The 11,525-nt window shown below is 40.9% G+C and overlaps 1 protein-coding gene across 1 annotated transcript; it reads left to right on the top strand.

Annotated features, from left to right (window-relative positions):
- Positions 1–701: 701 nt before the first annotated feature.
- On the top strand, positions 702–7,086 carry CUNH12orf10 (chromosome unknown C12orf10 homolog). The gene is made up of 7 exons (XM_015820510.1): positions 702–713; positions 1,186–1,298; positions 2,293–2,452; positions 3,516–3,665; positions 4,378–4,500; positions 4,976–5,157; positions 6,455–7,086. The coding sequence occupies exons 1-7, from the start codon at positions 702–704 to the stop codon at positions 6,627–6,629; spliced, it is 915 nt and encodes a 304-aa protein (XP_015675996.1). The 3' UTR covers positions 6,630–7,086.
- Positions 7,087–11,525: the final 4,439 nt, after the last annotated feature.

Raw genomic sequence — 11,525 nt, forward strand, 5'->3', positions numbered from 1 at the left:
CCCATAAGCATTGTGGGAATTGTAGTCCAAACATACGGAGGGCATGCGCCGTCTTCTTCTGACATGATGTGAGATTAAATTAAGAAATCTTTTCTTTTCCTTTGGGGTGTGCAGAGATTGTGCTTTTTCAGATCCCATCAGGCAAGCACAACTTGCTGGCTTTCTTGTCTTTTGGAGAGGCTTCACGTACACACATAGCATCTTTCCGGTTATTTTCAGTAATTGCATGGCTGTAGGTGTAAAAGTAGTTAGATCTTCTGGACTTCAACTTCAGCATGGCTGGCTGGGGAATTCTGGGAGTTAAAGTCCACACAAGTTGCCAAGATTGGACAGCCATGGGTTAAGGTTACTCTCCCTCCTCCTGGATCCTGGTATGAGTGGAATCCCTGCCTCTTGGGAGTTACAAACAGAAAACAATCACTTTTCAGAAGCTGCAAATTCAGCTGCAAATGTTTGCAGACTTGCTACATTATAAATCATGGCATTTTTACTCTACTCTTAGTCCTGCATCTGTAGTCACAACTATGACCCAGTTGCCCTAGATTTCTGAGATTTCATTAAATATCCACATGTTTTCAACACTGCTTTTATAGTTATAAGAAACAGAAGCTGGTATGCTTTTTAAAAAGGCAAGTTTTTACTGTTGCTGATTTCTTTCTCTAATATCAATTTTTATGTTAGAATCTGAGAGGGTGTAACACATGCCTCAACATGTACATAATATTTCAGTATCTTTCATACCCACAATAACAGATAATCTGAGGAAAAGTATTGCTGGGACTTTTGGGCGATCTCATCTAATAATGGGTTTTGCATATTCCAGTAACCTTTATGTCTCCTCAGTTTAACAAGGATCATAATCTAACAAAACACTTTAATCCCAGCCTGCTCCTTCTGGAATTTCTGAAGCATAAAACAGGAAAAATAGATCTTAATTTATAATCATTTTTTGTCAGCACTCGAACCTGCAACCTCTCAGAATTGCGGAGAATTCTTCATCATGTAGATACCCCTACTACCTGGTGAAGGAAAAACTTTCTAACTAAAAGGAACCTGAAGTTAAATAAAAACTGTCCTCTCACTTGTTGCAGAAGCTAGAATGGAATATGGTCAGAAACTACAGATTGGTAGTAATGCATTTATTTCACCGCTTGTGTTGTTGTCGTCACACTGCTGTGGCTTTAGGATGCAGAGATTATCCGGACTCGGGATCCCCAGCTGCTGTCCTCATGTGATGTTGTGGTGGATGTTGGGGGTGAATATGATCCTCAGAAGCATCGCTATGATCATCACCAGAGGTACCAAGGAATTCCTTAAACCTTTCCTCTCTATGCTGCCATCTTAACCTGGTCATTACGTCTCACCATCCAGTAGGTGCGGAAGTCAAGAGGAGTTTGAAAGATAATCATCCCAGATTTAACAGCTTCCAGATATCTTGGATTAGTTTTCACCATTGCTAGCCAGCTGTGGCCATTAAGGAGTGTCCTTATAACTTTTTTTTAAAAGTGAAAAATTACGTGTAACCTGTTTTTTCTTTCATCCTTTATCCTACTAACTGAGGTAAAGAACTTGTTCCAGATGCCCTTCCATTATTCATCTTTATTTTTAGTATTTTAAACAACAATTTAAAGTGCTTTTAAAGCGTCTTTCGACTCAGGTATAATACTGTTCATGTAGTCCTTGCTTTTGGCCTTACAATCTAAAAAATGATGGAAGGGAAAGGAGGGAAAGCATTAAGAAAGTGGAATGCACATTCTGGGCAAGGTTTCCTTGTTGTAGGTAGAGCTTTGAAATATATTTTTATATTTAAAGAGGGAGTCAGGCTATTCTCCAAAGCGCCTGAAGGCAGGACAAGAAGCAATGGATGGAAACTAACCAAAGAGAGAAGCAACCTAGAACTAAGGAGAAACTTCCTGACAGTTAGAACAATTAACCAGTGGAACAATCTGCCTCCAGAAGCGGTGAATGCGCCAACACTGGAAGTTTTTAAGAAGAGACTAGACAGCCATTTGTCTGAAATGGTATAGGGTTTCCTGCCTGAGCAGGGGGTTGGACTAGATGACCTTCAAGGTCCCTTCCAACTTTTTTTTTTTTTTATTATTATTATTATTATTATTATTATTATTATTATTATTATTATTATTATTATTATTATTATTATTATTATAAATGTCAGTTCTACCAGTTTATGAAGAAGAGAAATTTGGAAAGCCGAGCTCTTTTTCAAGGGGGTGTGATTTGGTCTGTGTTGCTGCCTTCCCAGTCTCTTCTGACCCTGCCTTGTTCCCACAGGTCATTTAAGGAGTCAATGCACAGCCTGAAACCTGATAAACCGTGGCAGACCAAGCTGAGCAGTGCAGGGCTGGTGTACGTCCACTTTGGCTCCCAGATTTTAGCCAACAAGTTGGGCCTAAAAGAGGAAGATCCTGTTGTGTGTCTGCTTTATGACAAGGTATCCAGATCCATCTTTGGGATGGGGATATGTGAAAGAAAATGTCTGCATGAGTAAGAGAAATAATTGAGACCTTTTCAGCAGCCAAAGCAGCTTTCTCCAACTTAGTAACTTCTAGATGTGACAGAGTACAGTTCCTGTAATGCCCAAGGCAGCTTGTCCAGTGGGGAAGTATTGTGGGAATTGTAGTTCAGCAGTATCTGAAGGCCCTGTAAAGCTATCAAGTTTTACTTACTTGAAGGATCATTCTCAGGAGAAATTTATCTCAATGTGGAGAAGATGGATAGATTATATTCAGAGAAAGTATGAATTGAAAAATTATTATGTAGCTTTTGATTAAAAATTCTGAACAAAAATATGTATATCAAATATTGATATATTTAAAAAAATTTGTATGTATTTTAATGTTATTTTAGAGTCACAGCAAGTTTATACTAGTGTGTAGTAATAATGAGTAGTTTTGAATAGAATTGGAATATTGTGCGTTTATTTCCTAGATTAGCTTTGGGAAATCCTGGGGGGGGGGGGAAGGGGTAGGCTTGTATTATAGATTTATATGTATGATTTTTTAAGGAGGTGTCCGGTGATGCCCCAACTGCACAAGACGGGTGGTTGAGTGAGGAAGGGAGGTAGGAAAGAGGGAGGAAGGAGGAGTGGTGGTAGGTTGGGAGGAGGAAGTGGAAGAGGGCGGTGCGGGAGGGGGACACCGGACACGTCCGTGAATGTATTGATTAGTGTTATTTTTTTGTTGTTGATATTGTGATAAAAGATCTATGTTTATGTTTTTAAATGAAAAATTAATAAAAATTTCTTTAAAAAAAGTTTTACTTACTTTACTTAAAGCAGGGGTCTTCAAACATGGCCCTTGTGGACTTCAACTCCCAGAATTCTTCAGATAGGCACACTTAAAGCAACTTTTGTTAGTGGATTCGATATGTAATTTACAGGGAGAATGTAAAGAGTGCTGATGATGGTCTTTTTTACCTGCATGCTCCAAAAATTATTCCTCGGGCTCTTTTCACTGAACTGCCCCTATTCTCATTCCCATCCTCCTCCCTTTTAGTTGTATGAGAACTTTGTAGAGGAGATCGATGCAATTGACAATGGCATCTCCCAGTGGGATGAGGAGCCCCGCTATGCCATGACCACCAATGTGAGCTCCAGGGTGGGGTACCTGAATCCTCGCTGGAACGACAAGGACCAAGACACCGAGGTAGGATTCAGAAGACAGAGATCAGTTACAAAGGAAAGTTGTTGTGGATCTAAAAAAATAAAATCAAAGCAGCACAAAGCAACATCAGGAGGAGCCTGATAGCACTTTTTCAGACTAACAAATTTATATTGAAAAACATAAATTCTCATGAATGATGGTTGGTTTCACAAAGCATATATGCCTTTTAATAAAAAATTGTCAGGCTGAAAAAGTGCTACCAGGCTCCTGCTGGTCTTCGGCTAGTGTAGACTAACCCAGCTCTCTTCCTGTGGTGAAAGCATATTTAAAAAAAGGAGAGAGAGCCTGTTGCTTATATTGCTATTTTCCCCTCCCCAAGCTGGTTTTAATCTTTTTTCATTTCTTTATGGGGCAGTGGTCTACTCATGGAGGGTCACAGCGAAGAAGATCTTTGTGCCAGTTCTGGAGCTTCCAGGACTGGGACTTGCATGGCAGTTTTTCCCAACCTATAACCAACTCAGGCCAATGATCTTTTTTTCTAGAGAGCCCAGTTATTTGGGAAATCCTGACTTGGTACCTCTTTGTGTAAACAGCTCACAGATGTCTCAGCTGCTAAGAGGAAAAAGGCAGCCTTGTCTGAGGGATGCAAAGAAAGCGTGGCTAGCAGTGTCCCTTCCTATAACCATGCATGGCTCCAAATTAAAAATGCCCTTGAATTGAGAATGTAATTGCCAAATCCACACTTCTTTTCCAGGCTGGATTCCAGAAGGCCATGGTGCTGGTGGGCCATGAATTCTTAGACCGGCTTGACTACTACCACCACAGTTGGCTCCCTGCACGCAGCCTTGTGAAGGATGCCATTCAACAGCGCTTTGAGGTACCGCAGATGTTCACAAATTCCTAAGAGGGAGACAACTTTACAAACACACCTGTCAGATACCATTTTTTTTTTTTGGCTAAGCATTCATTTTTCCAAAGCTGGAAAAGGAGCTTTCTGGTGATGCACAAGTGTTGCGGTATCTTCACAGTTGGAAGGATAGAGGTGATACATCCAGAATTGCATGACAGCCACTTTATGCTTCTTCCCATTCCAGTTCTAGAACCATTGGAACCCAGTGTGCATCTCCATGATTCCCTGTATGTCACTATGAGGACTAGAATCTCGGGGGAAATGAACTGTTAGTCTGATTATGCTAAATTCACTTTGGGACTGGAATCTACAATAAGACACCTTATGACTTGCACTAATGTAGCAATAAATGCCTCTAGTGTATTAATAGCACTTTGTACTCTCAGTCATTGGGCTGGTAAAACTTGTCCTTCTGAATGGTGTGCCTCTCTTTCTATGACAGGTGGATCCTAGCGGTGAAATTCTGGTCCTGGCACAAGGAGGCTGTCCATGGAAAGAGCATCTTTTACAGCTGGAACAAACGATGGATGTGAAGAAGCCACTGAAATTCGTCTTATATACAGATCTGAGTGGCCAGTGGCGGGTACAATGTGTTCCTGTAGGGTTGCGAACCTTTCAAAACCGGTGAGCGTGGCTCCTCAACATCTTTTGACTTACCTTGAAAGAAAGATTAATATTTTTTCCCCAATACCATAGAAAAGTTGCTTCAGATTCATTGAGTATGTAGCAGATGGTACACGTCCATTTTTATCTGTTCTTCCCATTAACAAACCATGGGTATCCTCTTAAGTTCCGCATCTTCCTTTTAGAGAAATATAGTACAGAAGCAGCAAGTATAATTCCACACTCTTGGGGAGCTTCAGATCTTAGGTTATTGCCACCCTCTGCTTACACTAAATTAAATCCAATTATTCAGAATTAAGAGTAAAATCTGTTAAGACCGAGTGGAAGGTATACACGCTGGGGAAAAAAAAGGAATAATAATGACTTGTTCTGGATATTGGATAAAATAAATGTATGTTAGGTGTTTCCAAGATAAAGATTTCTTGACACCCCACTGTATCTTCGCAGAGGCCTCGTCCCATATTCTCTGTAGCCTTTTCCTCAAGATCTTTAGGTGCCCAACAGTCCTTTGCTTTCAGTTAGGCAGGCTGGTTCTCTGGAAAGTGAACTCCAGAAAATTTGAAGGAACCCATTGTGGACCATCCCTCAGGGTTTGTCAGCTTCCCAGGTAAACCAGCTAGGAAACATGAGTAGATGAGTTACACCTGCTTTATCGTAAGGCAACATTAACAGAACCTTGCAGGTCTAAATAGCACAGATTTCCCACTCGCCAGGTCCTTCCTAAGTATCTTTCTTTGACTGCCAAAACAGTTGCGGGCTCCTGCCTCTCGTGCCTGATGGTTTTCTAGGCAGCATATCTCCTCTTCCCTTTCCTCAAGGTTATCCGTGCATTCCATGACAGGGTTGTATCTCCCTGTGTCATGGTTCCGACAGATGAAACTCTTCAAAGAACTTCGAGGCATTGTTTTCCTTAAAGAATCTTTATTCAAGTAGCGTATCGACAAGTACATAGGCCAAGCCAAAATCTGAATTCCCCTCCTCTGAGCACATAGTATCAAAGCACAATTCCCTCCTCTAATTAACAGTCATAAATCACATTCTCCAATTAGTTTGAAATGCCGTCTTATCATCTCTTATTTCAGAAACCTTGGTTCTCACCCTTACACAGTATTGTTATGTCTAACTAAACTCCCATGCACATTCCTCCTCCTCCCCCCCCCAGTATCCTCTAATTCTAACTCTAAAACATAGTAAAGGAAAATGGCTGCATCTCCATATGTTGTCAAAGCAAGAACATCCGATGTTAGCAGCGTTGACACCCTGCTTACCTTCTGGTTTTGCTTCCCCCCCCCCTCAGATTGTCGTTGTCAGAGGAATGGAGGGGTTTACGTGAAGAAGAACTCTGCAAGGTTAGCGGGATCCCAGACTGTATCTTTGTACATTCCAGCGGCTTCATTGGCGGAAACAGGACTAAGGAAGGGGCACTGGAAATGGCTCGAAAGACATTGGCTCAACAAGTTGAAGCCAACTGAGGGATCAGATTGCCACCAATATGTATTCCTGGGAAGTTGCTTATTTTGTAGGGTTGCCGTAAGCTTTTGCTTTTGAAACGAAATCAAATCAGCCAATCAAAACCACTCATTTTGGGAGATTTGATTTAGCAGTTGTTGGAGAGAAAATGTTGCATTAGAGGGAAATCTTCAAGGTGCTCCGTTGAAATCATCTTCAGGAGTGGTCAAGATAAGAGTTGATCTGCTGTCCTGGGATTTCCTTGTAAGGGGGGGGGGGATTTTGGATCTGGGTGTGTGGAGGTCTTGAGTTTGAAGGGAAAAGCACCCAAAGAAAAAACTGACACAATGGGGGGGGAGGGTGAAGAGAGGTTGGGCATGTGGCTTATTCAGATTAAATTGAAAAAGCTATATGAAGAATGTGGACTATGTGGCTTCATGTGTATGTTTTATGAATAAAATATGGTTCTGAAATACATTGGAAAAATTGCATCAATTATGTTGCATTTTTTCATTTTGTGCTTTCCACAGTCATTTCTTTCTGTAGATTTTAGTAGGGGTGATTTGTATCAAGAATCAGCAACTTTTTCTAGGCTTGAAGATTATAGCCGCCAACAAGAAACGATGCTGAACTTACGAGAACAATACTAATAACAAAATTCCTTAACATTTCCATCAGGATTTTTCCATCTTCCCTTTGTAGAAATGGAGGCAAATTAGCTTAATCACATTTATATGGGCGAGCTTTTTCTATGACAAGCACATTTTGAGTTTGTTTGGAAGAGGGTGTTTGCCATCCATTAACTGGAGGGCTGGACTGACTTTACAAGCATACTTAGGGCCATGTCCCCAAAGTGAGCAAGGTGGAATACAAAGTCATAATTTGGGGGAGCCGTGGGGCTTTTAAGAGCTGAAATGGATGCCTTTTAGGCCTTTAAGGCCTACCTTTTGTCATTTGAAATCCTTCCCTCAAAACAAAAGCAAAAAATTAGGCCATGCCCACTTAGGCCAGGGCTTTTCAACCTTTTCACCCATTGTACCACTTTTAGGCTATGGCCCAGCAAGGTGTCAAAAACTTGATGACCAAAAAAAAAGGAAAAAAGTGATAAAGTACAGGTTGTCCTCGACTTACAACTGTTCGCTTAGTGACTGTTCGAAGTTACAATGGCACTGAAAAAAGTGCCCCCCAAGGCACAGCCGAGCAAGACACCTGCCTGCCCACCTGGTGGCGCTCTTCCTACTGTCCAAGGTTTTTATTATAAGCATTTCTGTTGAGGATTGGCAGCGGAGGTGGGGTGGGGGGTGTTTGGTTTTTATTCCCCGTCTGCTGGGTGGTTGCAGCAGGTTTTGGTCACTTCACATGATCCTGCGACACTGTGACCGTCATAAATATGAATCAGTTGCCAAGCATCTGAATGTAAATCACAAGACCCTGGAGATGCTGCAACATTCCAGCTGATTGGTGCTTCTTCTGGGCTCAGGATCAGCGCCAAGCTCCAGCTGGAGCCTGGCGCTTCCACTGAGCCCTGACAACCCTGCAGCTCCAGCCATCTCTTGCTCAGGCTTGTGCGGTGCTGCCACTGGTTCAACTCATTCCCCTCCCCCGCTACCACTTTTCTAGGATGGTCGCGTACCACCTGCCAGGTGCCAATGTACCACGGGTGGTACCCGTACCACTGGTTGAAAAGCCCTGACTTAGGCATTGCAGGAGGCCACAGGAGGAGTGATAGTGGACTGTGATTTTGGTACCCTCTGCTCTAGAGCAATGTCACTAGGAATTATGGAGGGTGTAGTTTTCCATACATCTACCAAGTGCCAGACTGGAGAAGACAGCCACTCTGGACCTTTGGCTTCAATCATTTACTTTGGATTCATTGGCACCACGTTTCCTTTTAGATTTCATCCTACCTTATTTCTGGGCTATCGGGAATTTTCATAAGCAAGCAGCATTTTAAATGGGATTTGCTTTCAAATATTTTGGAACAGAAAAATAATGTTTTACAGAGAGCCCGTTTGATGAGATGGTTAAGCTGCACCAAAGCTGGTTTTAAAAGGTGCATTTGTTACATCAGAATTCTCTTAAATCATTTTAAATCGAGGTAGTTACTGGAGTGAGGGAAGGGATCCCATTTACCATTCTTTGCCAGGTGATCTCAGTAATTCTTGGGCACTTATTTTATAAAACTCTAAACTTGAAATAGATTTCAGGTAACACAGAAAAGAATTCAAATGACCAACATAAGCAGCCATCTATTTTTGTTTCAAAAAAACAAATTTAAAAAGTACTGTAATTAAAAATGTTCATGCTACGAGCGGTGAGTGCTAAATTGTTTGTGGAAGATGTATAGATTTGAGTACCATTAAAATATCTTTCCTGGATGGAAATGGCATTTTTGCTGACAGTCCTTCTAAAAGGGCCTCATCCATCACACCAACCTAATGGTTGGCATTTTCTCCTACCTTAACAAAGTGGGATGTGGAAAAAAAATATTTTTTTTTATAATATTTTATTAATTTTCTATTATTACTATTCATTAGTCCTTAATGAACATATTTTATATGTGTTGATTTGTTTTGCTTAGTCATACAAGTTAAGTTCTTATTCTCTGTCCTGTTTTTCCAGCCATTGATAAAATAAGTTCCATGGATGAAAGTATTCTGTGTCCTCTTTTTCTTTGATCCCCAGTGTAAGTCTATCCATTTCAGCACAGTCCAGTGTTTTTTTAATTATCTCTTCGTCCAGTGGTGTTTCTTCATTTTTCCAGTGCTGAGCAAATACAATCCTCGCTGCTGTTAATACATGTAATGTTAAATATACACTTTGTTTATCAATTTTTTTCTGGACTTATACCTAATAAAAAAAGTTCAGGTTTAAAGTCTGTTTCCCTAACATTTTTTCTAACCAAAATACGCATTTTTGTCCAAAAAAATTTTCCTTTAACTTTTTTTGCTTTAACTTTGCTTTAACAAAAAGAATAGTTTCTAAACCCCAAATCTGATTTTATTTATTTTGGTGCCTCTGACTCAGTGTGGACTGGCATCTGCCTGGACAAGACCCTGCAGTTTTCTTGGGAAGGTTTTTGAGAAATGGTTTTTGATAGCTAGCACAGGACCAGCCTTGTGCCTTAACCACTATATCAAACTGGCTCTCTGTAAAACAAGTTTGAACCTAATTTATTCAGCAAAGGAAGCCTACCAAAAGGAATCTACCTTAAAAAAAAAAACAGCAGAAAATGCTGGCTCTTCCTACAAAACGTGAAGTGGACTGCCAATAATCATAAAAAAAGCCCTAAAAGTTACGATGTCCAATTCTGGGGAGAGATGGGAGGAGGCCACTGCTTTTGTGTTCATGTATAACAAACACAAATGGACAGTTCTCCCTGCCACACCTCCTGCGGTCTAGTAGGGGCACTCTCTCTCCTCTCACCAAGTCATGTGTCTCAAGCTCTTTAGCTGATGGACAGCAGGCAGGGAAACTACAGTAGATAAGAGAGAGGACATTCTGGGAGAAGTTGATCTGTGGGGTTCCTGCATCCTTCAAAGGAAGCCAAGCAGAAGCTGCAGGTAAGTCTGGGAGACTCTTTTGTCTTCAAGCTCCATTAGTTGGGGGACAGAAAGACTGAGCCAAGCACCTTGTTCATGCAAGTTAGTGCAGCATGGTGGTTTAGGTGACGGAAGTATCGACTAATCATTTTGGCTACTTCACCCTTTAATCTAGGCTTGAGGCAGACAAGCAGCAGATGGATCTCTTCTGCATCCTCTCGAGAACTGGATTAGCCAATGCTGCTTTTTCTTCACGATTCATCAGAATTAAAATTTACAGGAGGTGAAAGTTGGGAGGAATGTTACAGTGGACAGAATAAAGCAATAAAAGCCCCACCCTAATGTTTACACACCCTAGTTAGAAACACGGAGGCCAGGTGGATTTCAGACAATTGTCATATTGTATAGTCCTGGATTAGGTGTTTTGAGTTTAACCAGCATCTTCCTGTTGCTGGTCATATAAATGGCCACAATTGTGCATGCACATACTATATTCCTAAACTTCTTGTCCGTTACTAGTTGTGCACATCTAACAGTGTCAAAATTGGGTGAACTTAACAGGACACAAGCAGAGCTAAAAGCACAACACATACTGTAGGTTTGGAAGGTATGTGTGTGTGGGGGGGGGAACCTCCCTCTTCAAGGTTTCTTACCAACTCATTGGACATCGGAGTTAGCCAGAGATGATATACCTGACACGTAGACGATGTCTCTTAAGAAAAGTTTTGTTTGGTTCTGTCTCATTCAAGGAATGTTATGGAAATCTTAAAAAAAAATCTCTTCAATTTACTGTCCTCCAAGGTTTTCCAACTACTGTGCTGCTTCAACCTTCATTTATATCAGTAAAATAGCTGACAGGCAAAAATTGCTGAGCAATAGCTGTGGCGTCGGTCTGATCAATTTTGGCTAACCAAATCATACTATCGCATTTCTCTGTTGGGTGTAGATTGATCATATAATCACTCACAGATAGAAATGCATCAGTGATATCTGTTCCAAACAAAGGCAAAGGCAAAGCATTGGTATTCATTTAATATGTATTGTAATTTTCTAAATAAGCAAAGGGAAAGACCAAGAGACAGGGGACTTATCAAATTGGGTGTGCAAAAGTGTTTTGAGTGTAACAGCTCAGAAGGGAAGCATTTCCTGGCAGGGATAAAGTCATATGTCGCCCATACTGCTATTAAAGGCACAGGAGTAGCTACTGGAATCTGGCAAGCATATAAGCATGGCTAGGAAAGAAACATCAAAAGGTACCAGTAAATGTTGCACTGTAAATTTATGGGCTTCTTTTTGTAATCAGAAAGAAAATAATCAATCAAAAGCAAATTGACCAGGACAAATAACCAGTTCCTTAATTAGAGTCTAAGACTTCCA

Source organism: Protobothrops mucrosquamatus, unplaced genomic scaffold, assembly GCF_001527695.2.
Source record: "Protobothrops mucrosquamatus isolate PMUCROS unplaced genomic scaffold, P.Mucros_1.0 scaffold_155, whole genome shotgun sequence".
Lineage (NCBI taxonomy): Eukaryota > Metazoa > Chordata > Lepidosauria > Squamata > Viperidae > Protobothrops > Protobothrops mucrosquamatus.